We start from the raw sequence: 15460 nt of genomic DNA, 5'->3' as shown, positions 1-15460 counted from the left end.
CAGTTGGGTCTCGGCTCAATTGAGCGTTCCATGTTTGTTTTATTGATCTCGTCTCCATATTGTAACTAATGTGTTTTCATCTACTGTCGAACATTGACGTCCTGGCAAATTTTAATATATGCTTGCTTTTGCAGCCTTGCATTATTGGCTTTGAACTGCCTTGTCTGCCTATAATTTAATCAATTTGTCTTTTTCCTTACATTAGCCATGGGACGGAAGTTGAAGTCGGAAGTTTACATACACGTTAGCCAAAAACATTTCTGACATTTGAACAATTCCTGACCATTTTAATCCAAGTAGAAAATTCCCAGTCTTTGGTCAGATAGAATCACCACTTTATTTTATGAATGTGAAATATCAGAATAATAGTAGAGAATAATTTATTTCAGATTCTATTTCTTTCATCACATTCCCAGTGGGTCAGAAGTTTACATACACTCAATTAGTACTTGGTAGCATTCCCTTTAAATTGTTTAACTTGGGTCAAACGTTTCGGGAGCCTTCATCAAGCTTCCCACAATACGTTGGGTGCATTTTGGCCCATTCCTCCTGACAGAGCTGGTGTAATTATAAGTGAAATAATCTGTCTGTAAACAATTGTTGGAAATATTACCTGTGTCATGCACAAAGTAGGTGTCCTAACCGACTTGACAAAACTACAGTTTGTTAACAAGAAATTTGTGGAGTGTTTGAAAAACGTGTTTTAATGACTCCAACCTAAGTGTATGTAAACTTCCGACTTCATGTCGATGTATGTAGCAGAAGGAATAGATAGCGTGGCCTCAGGTGCACTGTTTTTGGAGATGAGTATTGCGATCACATAATGCAAAAATGCATTTGGCCCTACGGTCTGACCCTCTATGTTTTAACTGAAATGAATGACCATGATGAATGATCAATGACCATTCAAAGCAGCTGTCCTTATCTAGCAGACCCCTGGGGCTTCTCATTGGACCTGTCCTTTTTAATAATAATCCATTTCATTTTAAGACATGATTTGTATTCTCTGAGAAGTGTCTTTATGTGTCGGTCAAAAAATGTCTCTGTCTGCGTCCAGGAAATCCAGTTTGTGGCTGTTTCAGTCACTTCTTGATTTGAACTTTAAATCCCCAGTCTGTGTTTACATACTGTGGTCGTAACATTGGGGCAACGTTTGCAACAACATTGCTCTCGCGGTTAATTACTCCCAGAGAGAGACGGATGCAGATTTAAACTAAAATGGGATATTGGTAACTAACCCACAGAGGTCTCTGGCTCTACAATCGAAGCTGAGCTCACTGGGATTCTTCGCTTCAAGGCTAATTTTGTTTTGTAAATTGTTCCTTTTTATTTGCCTCGAGACATTTGCATTGTCCAGGGAGGGTAGTGTGTGTGGGGGATTTTAGTTTCTGTGCTGCCCTTTACCCCAATGTTCTGTCTTCAGGGATACGTTGTTTTCTTCACTTGTGTCATCAGTCTTTAATGGTGTTATTAGGACGGAAGAAGCCATTTTGAAGTGTACTTCACTGAGTAACTGCAGGGTCCCTCTGAGGAGGAACTGTTAAGAATAAGATGAGCTTTAGCTCCCTAATCTGTAGTGTGGTCTACATAAGGTTTGAGTTACTAGGCCTATTTCCTGTTTGCTAAAAAACCTGGATGTGTTTTTGTCCTTGGTTCCAGTTGTGCTTCCTCTCTCCCCTCATTTCCCTGCCACCCGGGTCTGTCCTGGTGGCTGTTGGAGGAGCGGTATGCTATTCCTGTTTGTTGTGCAGTGGATTACAGGTTTGACGGACACACCGGGGTGCGAACAACACTGCCTCTCTCTCATGCCTGATGGAGCATTATGCAGTCTCTTGGCACTTCCCGGACTGGGAAGCAGAAGTAATGTCTGCATCAGAATTTCTCCACAGGGAGACATTTGCTTTGGGGATTTCACTCAACCTTTTAATGAGAAGCAAGTGATTGCATAAGCGTCTGTCTTAGGTAGGCTAGGTTTTTCCTCATATGCATAGCTAATGAGGCTCCCCAGACTCAAGACTGTGCTTTGATCTAACCTGCCCCCAGTATAGTCAGTGGACAGAGCTGTGTCCAGATGCCCTTTGTTCACACTTCCAAGGTACCGTGTCACTGATCCAGGATGAGATCAGCTGTCTGTCAGTGGCGGCTGTGAACAGCACACATGGCCCTGGCCACAGTGCATTAGAGATCCTGGAGCTGGATAGCCTTAATAATTCCCACCATCTGGAATAGCTGTGGAGCTAGTACTTTTAGCCAGGCAGGAACACCACAATGTATGGTCTGGGGCTTTGGGGGAGGTGGGCTGTTGTTGAGTGGAGGTGTGCTATAAGAGTCAGTGGTTGGGAAATCATTGGCCAGAGCTAAAAACAGGGTGTCGTCTCCAGGGTGTCGTACTTGCCCACCTTCACGCCCCGTCTCATCTGTTCTCCCGAGGAGCTGCTCAGCCCAAGCCCACTGGAAAGAGAGCGAACGAATGCCCCTGATAAGTTGGTTCTCCCACGTGGCCTGCCTGCATAGTCCGGTTGGCTGGGGGGGAGAACAGTCTTCCTTACTCTCTAGCTCTTGCCTTGTTTCACACAGACTGTCATTTTAAGGAAGATGAATGCCCGGTGTACCCGTGACCTTGTGCTGGGGGAAATGGGAAGGCTGGTTCTGCCTGCTGACCCTGTGTACCAAGGTCTCCCAACCGGACTCTGTCTTCTTTCTGACATGTGAGCAGTCATGGGGTCTTGGTCAACCGAGCACAGCGTGTTGGTGTCATGGCTCATCCTACATAACTACTGCTGTACACCTTTTCTATTCACATATTGTCTATAATGTCTACAGTACCGTGTTTGTGTATAAGCTAATATGACAAAATTCTTACAATTTTGCCATGGCGTTTTGTACTGTGTTAAATACTGTTCTCTTAATCTCATTCTAATATTTATACTACTGTACATCACATTTCAGTTACTGTTTATACACACCACATACTGTATACAGTTGAAGTCGGAAGTTTACATGCACTTAGGTTAGTCATTTAAAACTTGTTTTTCAACCACTCCACAAATGACTTGTTAACAAACTATAGTTTTGGCAAGTCGGTTAGGACACCTACTTTGTGCATGACACAAGTAATTTTTCCAACAATTGTTTAGACAGATTATGTCACTCATAATTCATTGTCACAATTCCAGTGCGTCAGAAGTTTATAAACACTAAGTTGACTGCCTTAAAACAGCTTGGAAAACTCCAGAAAATGATGTCATGGCTTTAGAAGCTTCTGATAGGTCAATTGACATAATTTGAGTCAATTGGAGGTGTACCTATGGGATACCTTCAAGGCCCACCTTCAAACTCCGTGCCTCTTTACTTGACATCATGGGAAAATCAAAAGAAATCAGCCAATACCTCAGAAAAATATTGTAGACTTCCACAAGTCTGGTTCATCCTTGGGAGCAATTTCCAAATGCCTGAAGGTACCACGTTCATCTGTGCAAACAATAGTATGCAAGTATAAACACCATGGGACCATGCAGCCGTCATACCGCTCAGGGAGGAGATGCATTCTGTCTCCTAGAGATGAATGTACTTTGTGCAAATCAATCCCAGAACAACAGCAAAGGACCTTGTGAAGATGCTGGAGGAAACCGGTACAAAAGTATCTATATCCACAGTAAAATATGTCCTATATCGACAACCTGAAAGGCCGCTCAGCAAGGAAGAAGCCACTGCTCCAAAACCGCCATAAAAATGCCAGACTACGGTTTGCAACTGCACATGGGGACCAAGATCATACTTTTTGGAGAAATGTCCTCTGGTCTGATGAAGCAAAAATAGAACTGTTTGGCCATAATGACCATCGTTATGTTTGGAGGAAAAAGGGGGAGGCTTGCAAGCCAAAGAACACCATCCCAACCTTGAAGCATGGGGGTGGCAGCATCATGTTGTGGGGGTGCTTTGCTGCAGGAGGGACTGGTGCACTTCACAAAATAGATGACATCATGAGGGAGGAAAATTATGTGGATATATTGAAGACATCAGCCAGGAAGTTAAAGCTTGGTTACAAATGGGTCTTCCAAATGAACAATGACCCCAAGCACACAATCGAGAATGCCACCTTTTGTAAAATTTCTGCCCTGCTAGAGCCGTACCAGTCAACTGCAAGTGCTGTTTTTGTGATTTGGAATTGTCTAGGAGCAACAACGGCTCAGCCGTGAAGTGGTAGGCCACGAGCTCACAGAACGGGACCGCAGAGTACCGTAGCATGTAAAAATTGTCTGTCCTTGGTTGCAACACTCACTACCAAGTTCCAAACTGTCTCTGGAAGCAACATCCAGCACAAGTGTTCGTCGGGCGCTTCATGAAATGGGTTTTCATGGCCGAGCAGCAGCAGACGAGTCTAACATCACCATGCGCAATGCCAAGTGTTGGCAGGAGTGGTGTAAAGCTTGCCGCCATTGGACTCCGGCGCAGTGGAAATGCTTTCTCAGGAGTGATGAATCACTCTTCACCATCTGGCAGTCCAACGGATTAATCTGAGTTTGGCAGGTGCCAGAAGAACACTGCCTGCCCGAATGCGTAGTGCCAACTGTATAGTCATGATTCGGGCTAGGCCCCCTAGCTCCATTGAAGAGATATTGATGCTACAGCATATGCTAGACGATTCTGTGCTTCCAAGTTTGTTTTAGTATGACAATGCCCTCGTGCAAAAAGCTAGGTCCATACAGAAATGGTTTGGTGAGATAAGTGGAAGAACTTGACTGGCTTGCACAGAGCCATGACCTCAACTCCATTCAACACTTTTGGGATTAATTTGAACGCCAATTGTGAGCCAGGCCTAATCACCCAACATCAGTGCCCATCACTAATGCTTGTGGCTGAATGGAAGCAAGTCCCCGGAGCAATGTTCCAAAATCTAGTGGAAATCCTTTCCAGAAGAGTGGAGGCTGTTATAGCAGCAAAGCGGAGACCAACTCCATATTAATGCCCATGATTTTGGAATGAGAAGTTTGACGAGCAGGTGTAATATCTACTGCTGTATTGTTCTTAGTATATCTTGTGTAAATTCATCCTGTATTTTATTTACAGTGGGGCAAAAAAGTATTTAGTCAGCCACCAATTGTGCAAGTTCTCCCACTTAAAGATGAGGCCTGTAATTTTCATCATAGGTACACTTCAACTATGACAGACATGAGAAGAAAAAAATCCAGAAAATCACATTGTAGGATTTTTAATCCTAGAATGCTTGTTTCCCGACATTTCTTCATTTTCAAATTAATTTCACTTAATTTAAAAAAATATTTTTTACCCCCTTTCTCCACAATTTCGTGATAACGATCTTTTCTCAGCTGCAGCTCCCCAACGGGCTCGGGAGAGGCAACGGTCGAGTCGTGGGTCTTCTGAAACATGACCCACCAAACCACTCTTTTAAACACCCGCTCGCTTAACCCGAAAAGCCAGCTGCACCAACGTGTTGGAGGAAACACCATTCGACTGACAACCGGCCCGAACCCCAGGCTGTAGTGACGCTGCAACACTGTGATGCAGTGCCTTTAGACCGCTGCACCACTCGGGAGGCTGATCTTATTTTTTTGGTTAATGAAATGTTTGATTATTTGTATACAGTTTTACTGCATTGTCAGGAGCTAGTAACATAAGCATTTCGCTGCATCCGCTATAACATCTGCTGAAATGTGTACATGACCAGTAGTTTTGATTTGAAATGCAGCACCACCACCACCGCCTCCTCCTCCTCAGTCTATCTGCACTGGAGATAACTGTGCTCATAAATCTGGTGTGAGCAGTCGCTTCTCCCCAGGGGCAGCGCTTTATAACGGGCTAATTATCAATAACTCTCTACCTTAGAGGGAAGAAATGAAACTCATTACAGGACTAGTGCACTCTTCATTTTGGTCAATTTGACCCATGTCATATGCGCCGTTGTCCCCTGTGAAACCTTAGATTGTGTTAAACAGCTTTTTGGTGCTCCACTGCATTTGAAGTTTGGGAAGAGCCTTTGTAATTATTTCTGCACCTCTGTCTGGTTAACATTATATTTTGGTTCATGGCCTTGATTTGAATTTATATTAAAGACTAGAAAGACTAATCAAGATTTGCAAGTTACGGAACGAAATGGTTTTCAACGACCTAGAATGAAAGAATTCTTCCTGATTTTTGTGGTATCGTGGAGGTGAGGGCAGTATCACTGTTTTCATTGGTTTGTTTTCCTCCCCATGCGTTAATGTGGACTACGTCTTCATTTACGAACCTTGGAAGTTATGCACAAGACCTCTTTGCGTTGAACTTGATGCACATTTCCCCCAGTGTTTAGTCTACTGGTTGTTGTTTTAGGAGGCTGTATACTAGATACATTTCTAGCCTCTTGTGTTCCAGTGTTGAGTCTAAATATCTGCTGAAGCAATATATTTACACTGTGTGTGTGTGGCTTCTAATTCTATCTCTGTACAGTTCGGTAGGGACGAGAGGAGGGTAGACAGCAGGACCATCTACGTAGGCCACCGGCCCTGTCCCGCCACCGACGCTTTCATCCCCCCCAAGTTCTGTGACAACAGGATTGTCTCTTCCAAGGTAAGATACACTGCCATGCTTTTACAGCGACCTGCGGTCTGCACAACACCGTAAAACAGGCAAGTGGAAACTTGTCTGCGTTTCGACACATGCGTGAATATTTTCCTGTCCCACTCCCACCTAAGCATCACTGTCTCTCCCTCCACGTCATGAATTCCAATGGCAGTCTTCTCTAGCTCCCTCTCCTCCCACTGCCTCTCCACATGCTCGTCTTCCTCCCCAAATGGAAGGCCATTATTTGCCTCAGGAGATCTGTCTGTGGCCGTGAAATACACTGCTACTATTTAATGTACCAGCAGGCAAGGTGGGTGATTTAATATGTCCCCCTCTGGCTCTCTGAGCCCCCCCAACCACCCCCAAATCAAGGCTAGGGGTGTGGGTCTGAGGAGGAGGGCTTGCTGGGGGTTTAGAGTCATGTATAGGAGGGGGAGGAAGGACTGGGAGAGTGGGATTTATAGTAGCGCAGAGGGTCCCACTGGGAATGGGCCAATCAATGTCTCGTCCTCCAGTATTACCCTGGCTGTAGTGTTTACACTTCTACCATGCACCTGTCTTTCATCATTCTGTTCCTTACAACTCCCTCGAGGCTCCTTCTCTTTCTCCTTTCCTCTCTACTCACTCTGCGCCATCTCTCTCTCTCTCTCGCTTTATATTCTCTCTCCCTCACTGCCCTCCTCACTCATGCTCCCCCTCTGATTACTTTCCCCTCACTCTTTTCTCTCTGGCAAAATGAGATGGTCTCTTTCTGCTACTGCTGCATTTCAGCACTGTCTCCATGCAAAGACATTGCTCTACATTCCCCTCTCAACACTGTGTCTGTGTGCGCGCACACGTTTTAGTCCGGCGTGTTAGTTACTACCGGGGCATTGTTGGGCCGTCTTATGGATTTGGCAAGATAAGTGTCGCGTCAGCTTCTGTGTTGAATATCAACTGTTATGCCCAATTAAAAAAAAAACACGATCTGCCACCAACTTGATAAGGTAATCTGCTCTCTATTCAGCACTGGGTGAATTAAAGAGATAAATCTCTAATCCGAATCAACAGAATACCTGCAGGCCCCCGAGGGCTGAGAGGAGGACTGGCTCCCTCGTTCACAGGCAGTTTAGAAAGGCAGCACTAGCGGCCGTCTCACTAAGTACAGAGACCGAGCCGGAGTGGAAGGAACTGATGAATATTGAATGCCGCTAATCCTTCTCCTAGCTTAGCCTTTTTCTTCCTATAGTCTACTAGTCCTCTACCCCGACAAGAGGTTGTCAAAGAACAGAAACGTAGTGGTTTGCAGAGAGCGAGGATCCACTGGGTAGGCCTATGTTGTGTTTTGAACTTGTGCTTTTCATTCTCATGTCATTTCATTGGTGCACTCTCTCCCTCCCCTCCTTGTCTTTCCAGTACACGGTGTGGAACTTCCTGCCAAAGAATCTGTTTGAACAGTTCCGAAGAATCGCCAATTTCTACTTCCTCATCATCTTCTTGGTGCAGGTGAGTTGTGCGTGTCTGGGACTCGTGAGTATGTTCAATATGTGTTAGTGTGAATTGACTGGAAGTGTATGTGTGGCAAGTGTGAAATGGTTACAATGTGTGTGTGCTATCAGGCCTGGGTGTAACTGACTGTTTATGGCATGTGGGAAACAGTCAGCCTGTGGTCAGGCCTGTGTGTGCTTTGAGAGTGAGCCTCGGTTTGCGAGTGTAACCTATTTGTGGCAGTTGTGAAACGGGGACTGCGTGTGTTTGTGTGGCCAGAGCTGTACATGGTTTGTGTGTATCTAGCCTTCTCCTCCACTGCTGAGTGGAAAGTGAGAGTGGGCTGAGCCAAAGCACTGGGTGACATGTTTATCCCTCGGCTTGGTGCTCACGGCCATACCACTCTGTTCCTCTACCTCTCCTCTATCAGGCCCAGAGATCTGCACAGCGATGTTGCTCCTCCTCCATCAATCTGCTCTTCCTCCCCCCTCGCTTTCTTTTTCTTTCTTTCTCTCTTTCTCTTCCCCCTCCTGACCTGAGATGGAAACTAACCACCTCTCTCTCTAGCAACCGTAACTTAAACTAAAAGTCTAAACAGCCCATCCCCAGTGTAAACAGGCTCAGCATACGGAGGGCTAGCTGGTATAAATACAGTGGCCTACCAGGAGTCACTGATGTTCCTGTCAGACAACTGGCATGGCAATTCCACTGGAACCCCCATGGGGACTGTTTTGGCTCAGTTCCACTGGAACCCCCATGGGGACTGTTTTGGCTCAGTTCCACTGGAACCCCCATGGGGACTGTTTTGGCTCAGTTCCACTGGAACCCCCATGGGGACTGTTTTGGCTCAGTTCCACTGGAAGAACCAGAAGGAACTAGGACTAATGGGATCTGGGAAGCAGCAGGCAAAGGGTGGGCGAGATGCTGTAGTCCTGAACTCTGAACTTGTTAGTCAATTGGCAACAGTTCATCTCCTCTGCTGTCTTCAGCGGCATAATCAAATTTGATGATGTATATACAACAGGTGTAGTAGACCTTACAGTGAAATTCTTCCTTACGAGCCTCTAACCATCAATGCAGTTAAAACAAATACAGATAAGAAAGAAGTAATTAAAAGCAGCAGTAAAATAACAATACAAACAGAGACTATATACAGGGGGGTACCGGTACAGAGTCAATGTGTGGGGGCACCGGTTTGCTGAGGTAATATTTACATGTAGGTAGAGTTATTAAAGTGACTATGCATAGATGATAACAACAGAGTAGCAGCGGTGTAAAAGAGGTGGGGGCGGGCTCAATATAAAGAGTCTGGGTAGCCATTTGATAGATATTCAGGAGTCTTATGGCTTGGGGGTTTGAAGCTGTTTAGAAGCCTCTTGGACCTAGAACTTGGCGCTCCTGTGCTGCTTGCCATGCGGTAGCAGAGAGAACAGTCTATGACTAGGGTGGCTGGAGTCTTTGACTATTTTTAGGGCCTTCCTCTGACACCGCCTGGTATAGAGGTCCTGGATGGCAGGAAGCTTGGCCCCAGTGAAGTACTGGGCTGTTCGCACCACCCTCTGTAGTACCTTGCAGTCGGAGGCCAAGCAGTTGCCATACCAGGCAGTGATGCAACCAGTTAGGATGCTCTCGATGGTGCAGCGGAATAACCTTTTGAGGATCTTAGGACCCATGCCAAATCTTTTCAGTCTCCTGAGGGGGAATAGGTGTTGTCGTGCCCTCTTCACAACTGTCTTGGTGTGCTTGGACCATGTTAGTTTGTTGGTGATGTGGACACCAATGAACTTGAAGCTCTCAACCTGCTCCACTGCAGCGCCGTCGATGAGAATGGGGGCGTGCTTAAACCTCCTTTTCCTGTAGTCCAATCATCTCCTCAGCTGCCTCCTGTTCTTTTATTCACTGTGACCTTTACCTGTTTGAGTAGTGTATCAGTGGGTTCATCTCTGTGTACTGTGTGTACAGTGGATGTACTGGAGTGTGTGGTAAATCAGCATAGTGTGTTCAAGTTAGATTTGAAGGAGCATTTGCAATGTAAATGTGCAAACGTGTGAGTCATGATTTCGTAAGAAGTTATTTGTGTGTGGTGTGTGCGCGCGCACTCTCGTTGTTTTCCCAGCCTGGTATGTGGTTGTCCGCTACTAATCCAGCCTTATCCTTACTGCCCAGTTCCTCCCCACACAGCCTACCATTATGTGACTTGGGGGGGGGGGGACATACGGTACATGCGCGTACACACACACACACTTTCACATCTTGTCACACCTCCACCTTTCAATTCCCCAGAGGCTTCATGCAAATGGCCCAACAGAATCCAAACACACAACCCCCCCCCCCCCCCTCCTCTTTTTCCTTTTACCTCTATCTAACATGCTGACCAGACCGCTCACGTGCCCACGTGTGCGTGTTGATTTTGTCCATCCACACCAGACGCGATCAGGACACGCAGGACATTTGGGGACAGGTTGAAATGCATAAATGTATGTCAATTTAGCTAGCTAGCTTGCTGTTGCTAGCTAATTTATCCTGGGATATGAACTGAAATGCACAAGATCCTCTACTAACAGTTAATCAGCATGTTAGTGAGTCGCTCTTCTCTCTGTCGCAAGTCAATTTCTCTGTCTCTCACCCTCTGCAAGTGTCTCTCTCGCCCTCGGCGAGCGTCCCCACGCTCTCTCGCCCTCACGGCGAGCGTCTCCGCGCCCTCGCGGCGCTTGCTCGGCAAGCGTCGCTCGCTCCCAGCGCAGACTGCAAGTGGACAAGGGAGAAACCTGCCCCTGCCCCGGAGTGTCTCTCGTTCTCGGCGTGTGTGTCTCTCGTTCGTTCTCGGCGTGTGTGTCTCTCGCTCGTTCTCGGCGTGTGTGTCTCTCGCTCGTTCTCGGCGTGTGTGTCTCTCGCTCGTTCTCGGCGTGTGTGTCTCTCGCTCGTTCTCGGCGTGTGTGTCTCTCGCTCGTTCTCGGCGTGTGTCTCTCGCGCTCGTTCTCGGCGTGTGTGTCTCTCGCGCTCGTTCTCGGCGTGTGTGTCTCTCGCGCTCGTTCTCGGCGTGTGTGTCTCGCGCTCGTTCTCGGCGTGTGTGTCTCTCGCTCGTTCTCGGCGTGTGTGTGTCTCGCTCGTTCTCGGCGTGTGTGTCTCTCGCTCGTTCTCGGCGTGTGTGTCTCGCTCGTTCTCGGCGTGTGTGTGTCTCGCTCGTTCTCGGCGTGTGTGTCTCTCGCGCTCGTTCTCGGCGTGTGTGTCTCTCGCGCTCGTTCTCGGCGTGTGTGTCTCTCGCGCTCGTTCTCGGCGTGTGTGTCTCTCGCGCTCGTTCTCGGCGTGTGTGTCTCTCGCGCTCGTTCTCGGCGTGTGTGTCTCTCGCGCTCGTTCTCGGCGTGTGTGTCTCTCGCGCTCGTTCTCGGCGTGTGTGTCTCTCGCGCTCGTTCTCGGCGTGTGTGTCTCTCGCGCTCGTTCTCGGCGTGTGTGTCTCTCGCTCGCTCTCCATTACTGATTGTCTATCTCGCTTTGTTTGACAATCAGTAACGGGGGGGAGAGACTTACTATCTCTACGCTGCTGACTTAAGCAGCCAGGAAGCCCTCCTGTACTTATGAGAGCCTCAAATAGACTCTATAGAAAAAAGCACCACTGTCCTCTAAATAGCTCTGCATGCCTTTGCTGCCTGCCTCCTGATGGAATGGGAGCGGGGTTGGAGAGAGAGATGGAGAGAGGGCCCCTGCCTCCCCTGCCCTGGGACCTGAGGGACTGTCACTCACTCTGACACACTACTTCCCTGTTCAGATGTAGGGCTCTTTATCAGTGTCAGAGATCTAACCCACCCGTCAGTTCGGTGGAGGAGTCCTCTTATAGCAGAATGCTCGTTCCTATCAAATGACTAGGTTTGGGTTTTGGTGCAGTGTGTGTGCGCGTGTGCGTATATATGGAGGTAAGGGTGTATCAAAAGTTGAGGAATGGGCCTGTTATTTTGTGGTTATTTGCAGGGGTATGGTCTGTAGTTGTGTGATTAATGTGACATTCAAGTTTGGTGGAGCGTGGAAAATGTACGAGGGAGGGGAAGTGAACAACGCTCAGGAGAAATAGCCCCCCCCGCCCAGGTAATACTAGGGGAACATTGGGGTGGGTGTCCAGTGTTTATTTTATTAGCAGCTGTGGAAAAGTTAGCAGGTGGTGGGGGGCTATGGGTGTGGAGTGTTTGTGTGATATAGTGCACTCTGTAGTGGCCACTCTCTGCAGTATTGTGGCGCGAACCAAATCATGCCTTGTGGTCGGGTGGGACTGACTGTGTCGGGGACATACTGTCCCCGGCACTTTCAGCCGCAATACAGCCAGTCACTCTTTTAATATCTTTAATCGGCCTGGACTGGCCACGTCTAGCCCTACTCCCTACCTCCAGATGGGCTTTTATCAATTTATTAAATCGAAAAACGACATGCGCTTTCGCCTGCCCCCACCAACATCTATCACCTGCCTGGGGGGCAGCATTAGTTACAGCTGCATAGACTTGCTGAGGGTGGAGAGGGTCCTGGCTGGGCCAGGAGAGGGGAGATGTATTCAATAAAACTCGTGCTCCACCCGAGGGAACTGGCTGGTCCACTGAGGAGTCTCTAACACTGAGACCTGCCACCTGGGTCAACCCAGCTCCACACATTATAGTAAAGTCTTCTCGCTGCCTCTCTTATTGCCCGGGAACACCTGGAGCTACAGAAGAGGAGAGGACGGTTTCACTCTCACATTCGCCCTCTTTTCTTTGACTGACTCCCAGGGAGAGAAACAATGGAGAGTCTGTTCTCTGTTTTCCCTGATTCTGCATTCTGGCTGAAGGTTCAATGTGCACCAGTCCATTTCGGCCTTTTAATTGAATTATTAACTGTAATCACAGCAGTCGGCGCTGAAATGCTTTAGTGCTCAGTACGCTGGCTGCGTGTGTGTTCGCGGAAGGATGTGCTGCTGAGGGAGCAGCGAGTTCTCTTTCACGTCCTCATTGTCAGTCCTCTCACAGGTGAGCAGGGAAACACCTGAAAGAGGGCTCACAACACGTCTCCTGCCTCAGCTGATACCTATCGGACATCTTGTACAGCTCATGCTCTGAATGCCGAATACGCGTGTGTGCACAACTCTGTGTGTGTACAACTCTGTGTGTGTGTTCCGTAACAAGCGCCACTTGCTCAGTGGGAGCCTCTGGCGTGCTGCAGGATCAGGAGAGCGGGGGTAAATCCGCCTTGTGACAGCATTAAGAGGGTACACACACAATTACACAAAGGCTGTGTGTTGTTGGGGGCTGTTTTTGCAGGTCAAGCTTTTGTCTCTGTGCTCCTGAGCTGCTAGTTGCTTGGGATTACCTGACTGGCCCTGTGCAGGCTCGCTCTCGGTCTCTAGGCTCATTAGTGGCCAGATTCCTGTACGTGCACACGCACAGATTCCTGTACGCGCTCACGCACGCACACACAGATTCCTGTACGCGCTCACGCACGCACACACAGATTCCTGTACGCGCTCACGCACACACACACATTTCTGTACTGCCCCTGGCCTGCTGTCCAGCACGGCTCTCAGTAGCCCAGCAGGAGAGGGCCTGCTCCGTGTTCTGTTGGCATCAGCACCATGCAGGCAGCAGGAACCAGCCCCCGTGTGGTTTTAGATTAAATACCACGGTGTCCCTGGCCCACTTAATTAGGTGTCCTGCAGGTCCAAGCTGCTTGGGTTCTTCTCCTATTCTGTCTCAGTACAAAATGTCTCCATGTCTCTCTGTTGGACGGAGAGAGGAGAGATTAGGTGCTGTGGAGCCGAGACTGGCGCACACACACACACACACACACACACGTGCACGCGCATACTCAGGCAGACATGCACTACAACCTGTATTTATGTGGGAGTGCCCCCGCCCATGTGCTCGAAGAATCTGTTGTAACCTGTCCAATGTTATTTTTTTCTTCTTCCATACAATGTATTCTCGTCTAAGAAATGGCCTTGGAAATTATTCTTTCACTGCACCACTCCTGAGACAGTCTCCGAGCTACGTTGTAGGCAAGATAATCTGAGTAGATTGGCTACCATTTGCGATTAGTCAATTGTGGTAGAATGATGATTTACTGGGAAAGACGGGTTGATCTGTGGTTATCTGAAGGTTGGAATACACACATTCACAGTATACCTGCTTGAGGTCCTCCAATCAGCAGGGAGGATGGAGGATGTGATTTTTGCAATTGGTTTATGTTTTGATTTAAAAAAAATAAAGCGTTGTTAGACCTATTAATAGAAAAGTATCTTGCTTTATTATCTGAATGGTATAGTACATAAAGTATCTGGTATTCTGTTCTACAGGTCATTGTAGACACCCCCACCAGCCCAGTCACTAGTGGCCTGCCATTGTTCTTCGTCATCACAGTAACAGCCATTAAACAGGTAAGACATGACACTGTCCCCATTTTGAATTAATTGCCCCCCCCCTTTGAAATATAACAATTACTAGAATGGACATACCCATTCTAAAGGGGCTTTTCACATTCTACAAATTACATTTCTATGGTCCCCTTTATAGCCCCTCTATGAATCTCTCCACGCCTCTCTTCCACGTTTTTAATTACATACCTTTCCCTTTAAATGTGTGTATTTTGGCGGTTGAAATAGTGAATCATTTCAAATGCTTTGTTATTTTTGTCACAGCCGAAGTAATGCTGGCCGTGCGGGTCAATGCCGGTTGTCTGGAGACCAAATGGTGTGACAGTCTCTAGTATATTGTCTCTTTGACTGCTGCAGCTGTGTTCCAGCCTTTTAGATGTATTGTTTTAGGGATTGGCTTTTCTGGTGGCCTGCTGCTAGGGCTTTTTGAAATGCACAATGGAGGGTGTACTTCCTATATGGGACACATTGATGGCAGCTAGGGACGCTGCTGCCTTTATCCAGGCTTTGAAGTGGGACACCAGGGGAGGTTCTCTGTAGACTGGGCGAAGTGAACACAGACCTGTAGTCAGTTCCGTACTAAAAAGACGTGTGTGTGTTGCTCTCTTGCTCCTTCTTCCTCTCTCGCTCCTTCTCCCCCTTCCTCTCTCTCTCTCCTTCTCCCCCTTCCTCTCTCTCTCTCGCTCCTTCTCCCCCTTCCTCTCTCTCGCTCGCTCCTTCTCCCCCTCCTCTCTCTCTCTCGCTCCTTCTCCCCCTTTCTCGCTCTCCCTCCCATATCTCTCTCAGGGCTATGAGGACTGGCTGCGGCACAAGGCAGACAATGAGGTGAATAAGTACCTGGTGACGGTGCTGGAGGACGGCCGGAGAGCACGCAAGGAGAGCGAGAAGATCAAGGTAGCTTTTCAGCAAGCTGCGCCTCGGCCAAGTCCCCTGGAAATAAATATCCCCTTGGGGATGCGGGGCGGGGTGGAGGGGAAGGAGAGGTAGTTGGCATCTTGGCATGTTCCAGTGTTTTTGATAGTGTTGCTCTAATGTACCGTATGG

General features: G+C 47.8%; 1 protein-coding gene across 4 annotated transcripts in view; it reads left to right on the top strand.

Moving 5' to 3' along the window:
• Window positions 1-15460, top strand: part of LOC115130637 (phospholipid-transporting ATPase 11C-like) — a 68993-nt gene that overhangs the window by 26813 nt on the left and 26720 nt on the right. For all 4 annotated transcript variants that reach the window (XM_029661974.2, XM_029661973.2, XM_029661971.2 and 1 more), the window contains exons 2-5: window positions 6451-6570; window positions 7960-8049; window positions 14339-14419; window positions 15203-15310. In XM_029661974.2, coding sequence (XP_029517834.1) covers window positions 6451-6570; window positions 7960-8049; window positions 14339-14419; window positions 15203-15310 — 399 coding nt within the window. The remainder of the gene's footprint in view (window positions 1-6450; window positions 6571-7959; window positions 8050-14338; window positions 14420-15202; window positions 15311-15460) is intronic.

This window comes from Oncorhynchus nerka, linkage group LG6, assembly GCF_034236695.1.
Source record: "Oncorhynchus nerka isolate Pitt River linkage group LG6, Oner_Uvic_2.0, whole genome shotgun sequence".
NCBI lineage: Eukaryota > Metazoa > Chordata > Actinopteri > Salmoniformes > Salmonidae > Oncorhynchus > Oncorhynchus nerka.
The sequence above is the reverse complement of the archived record's forward strand: the minus strand, read 5'-3'. Positions and strand labels throughout refer to the sequence as shown.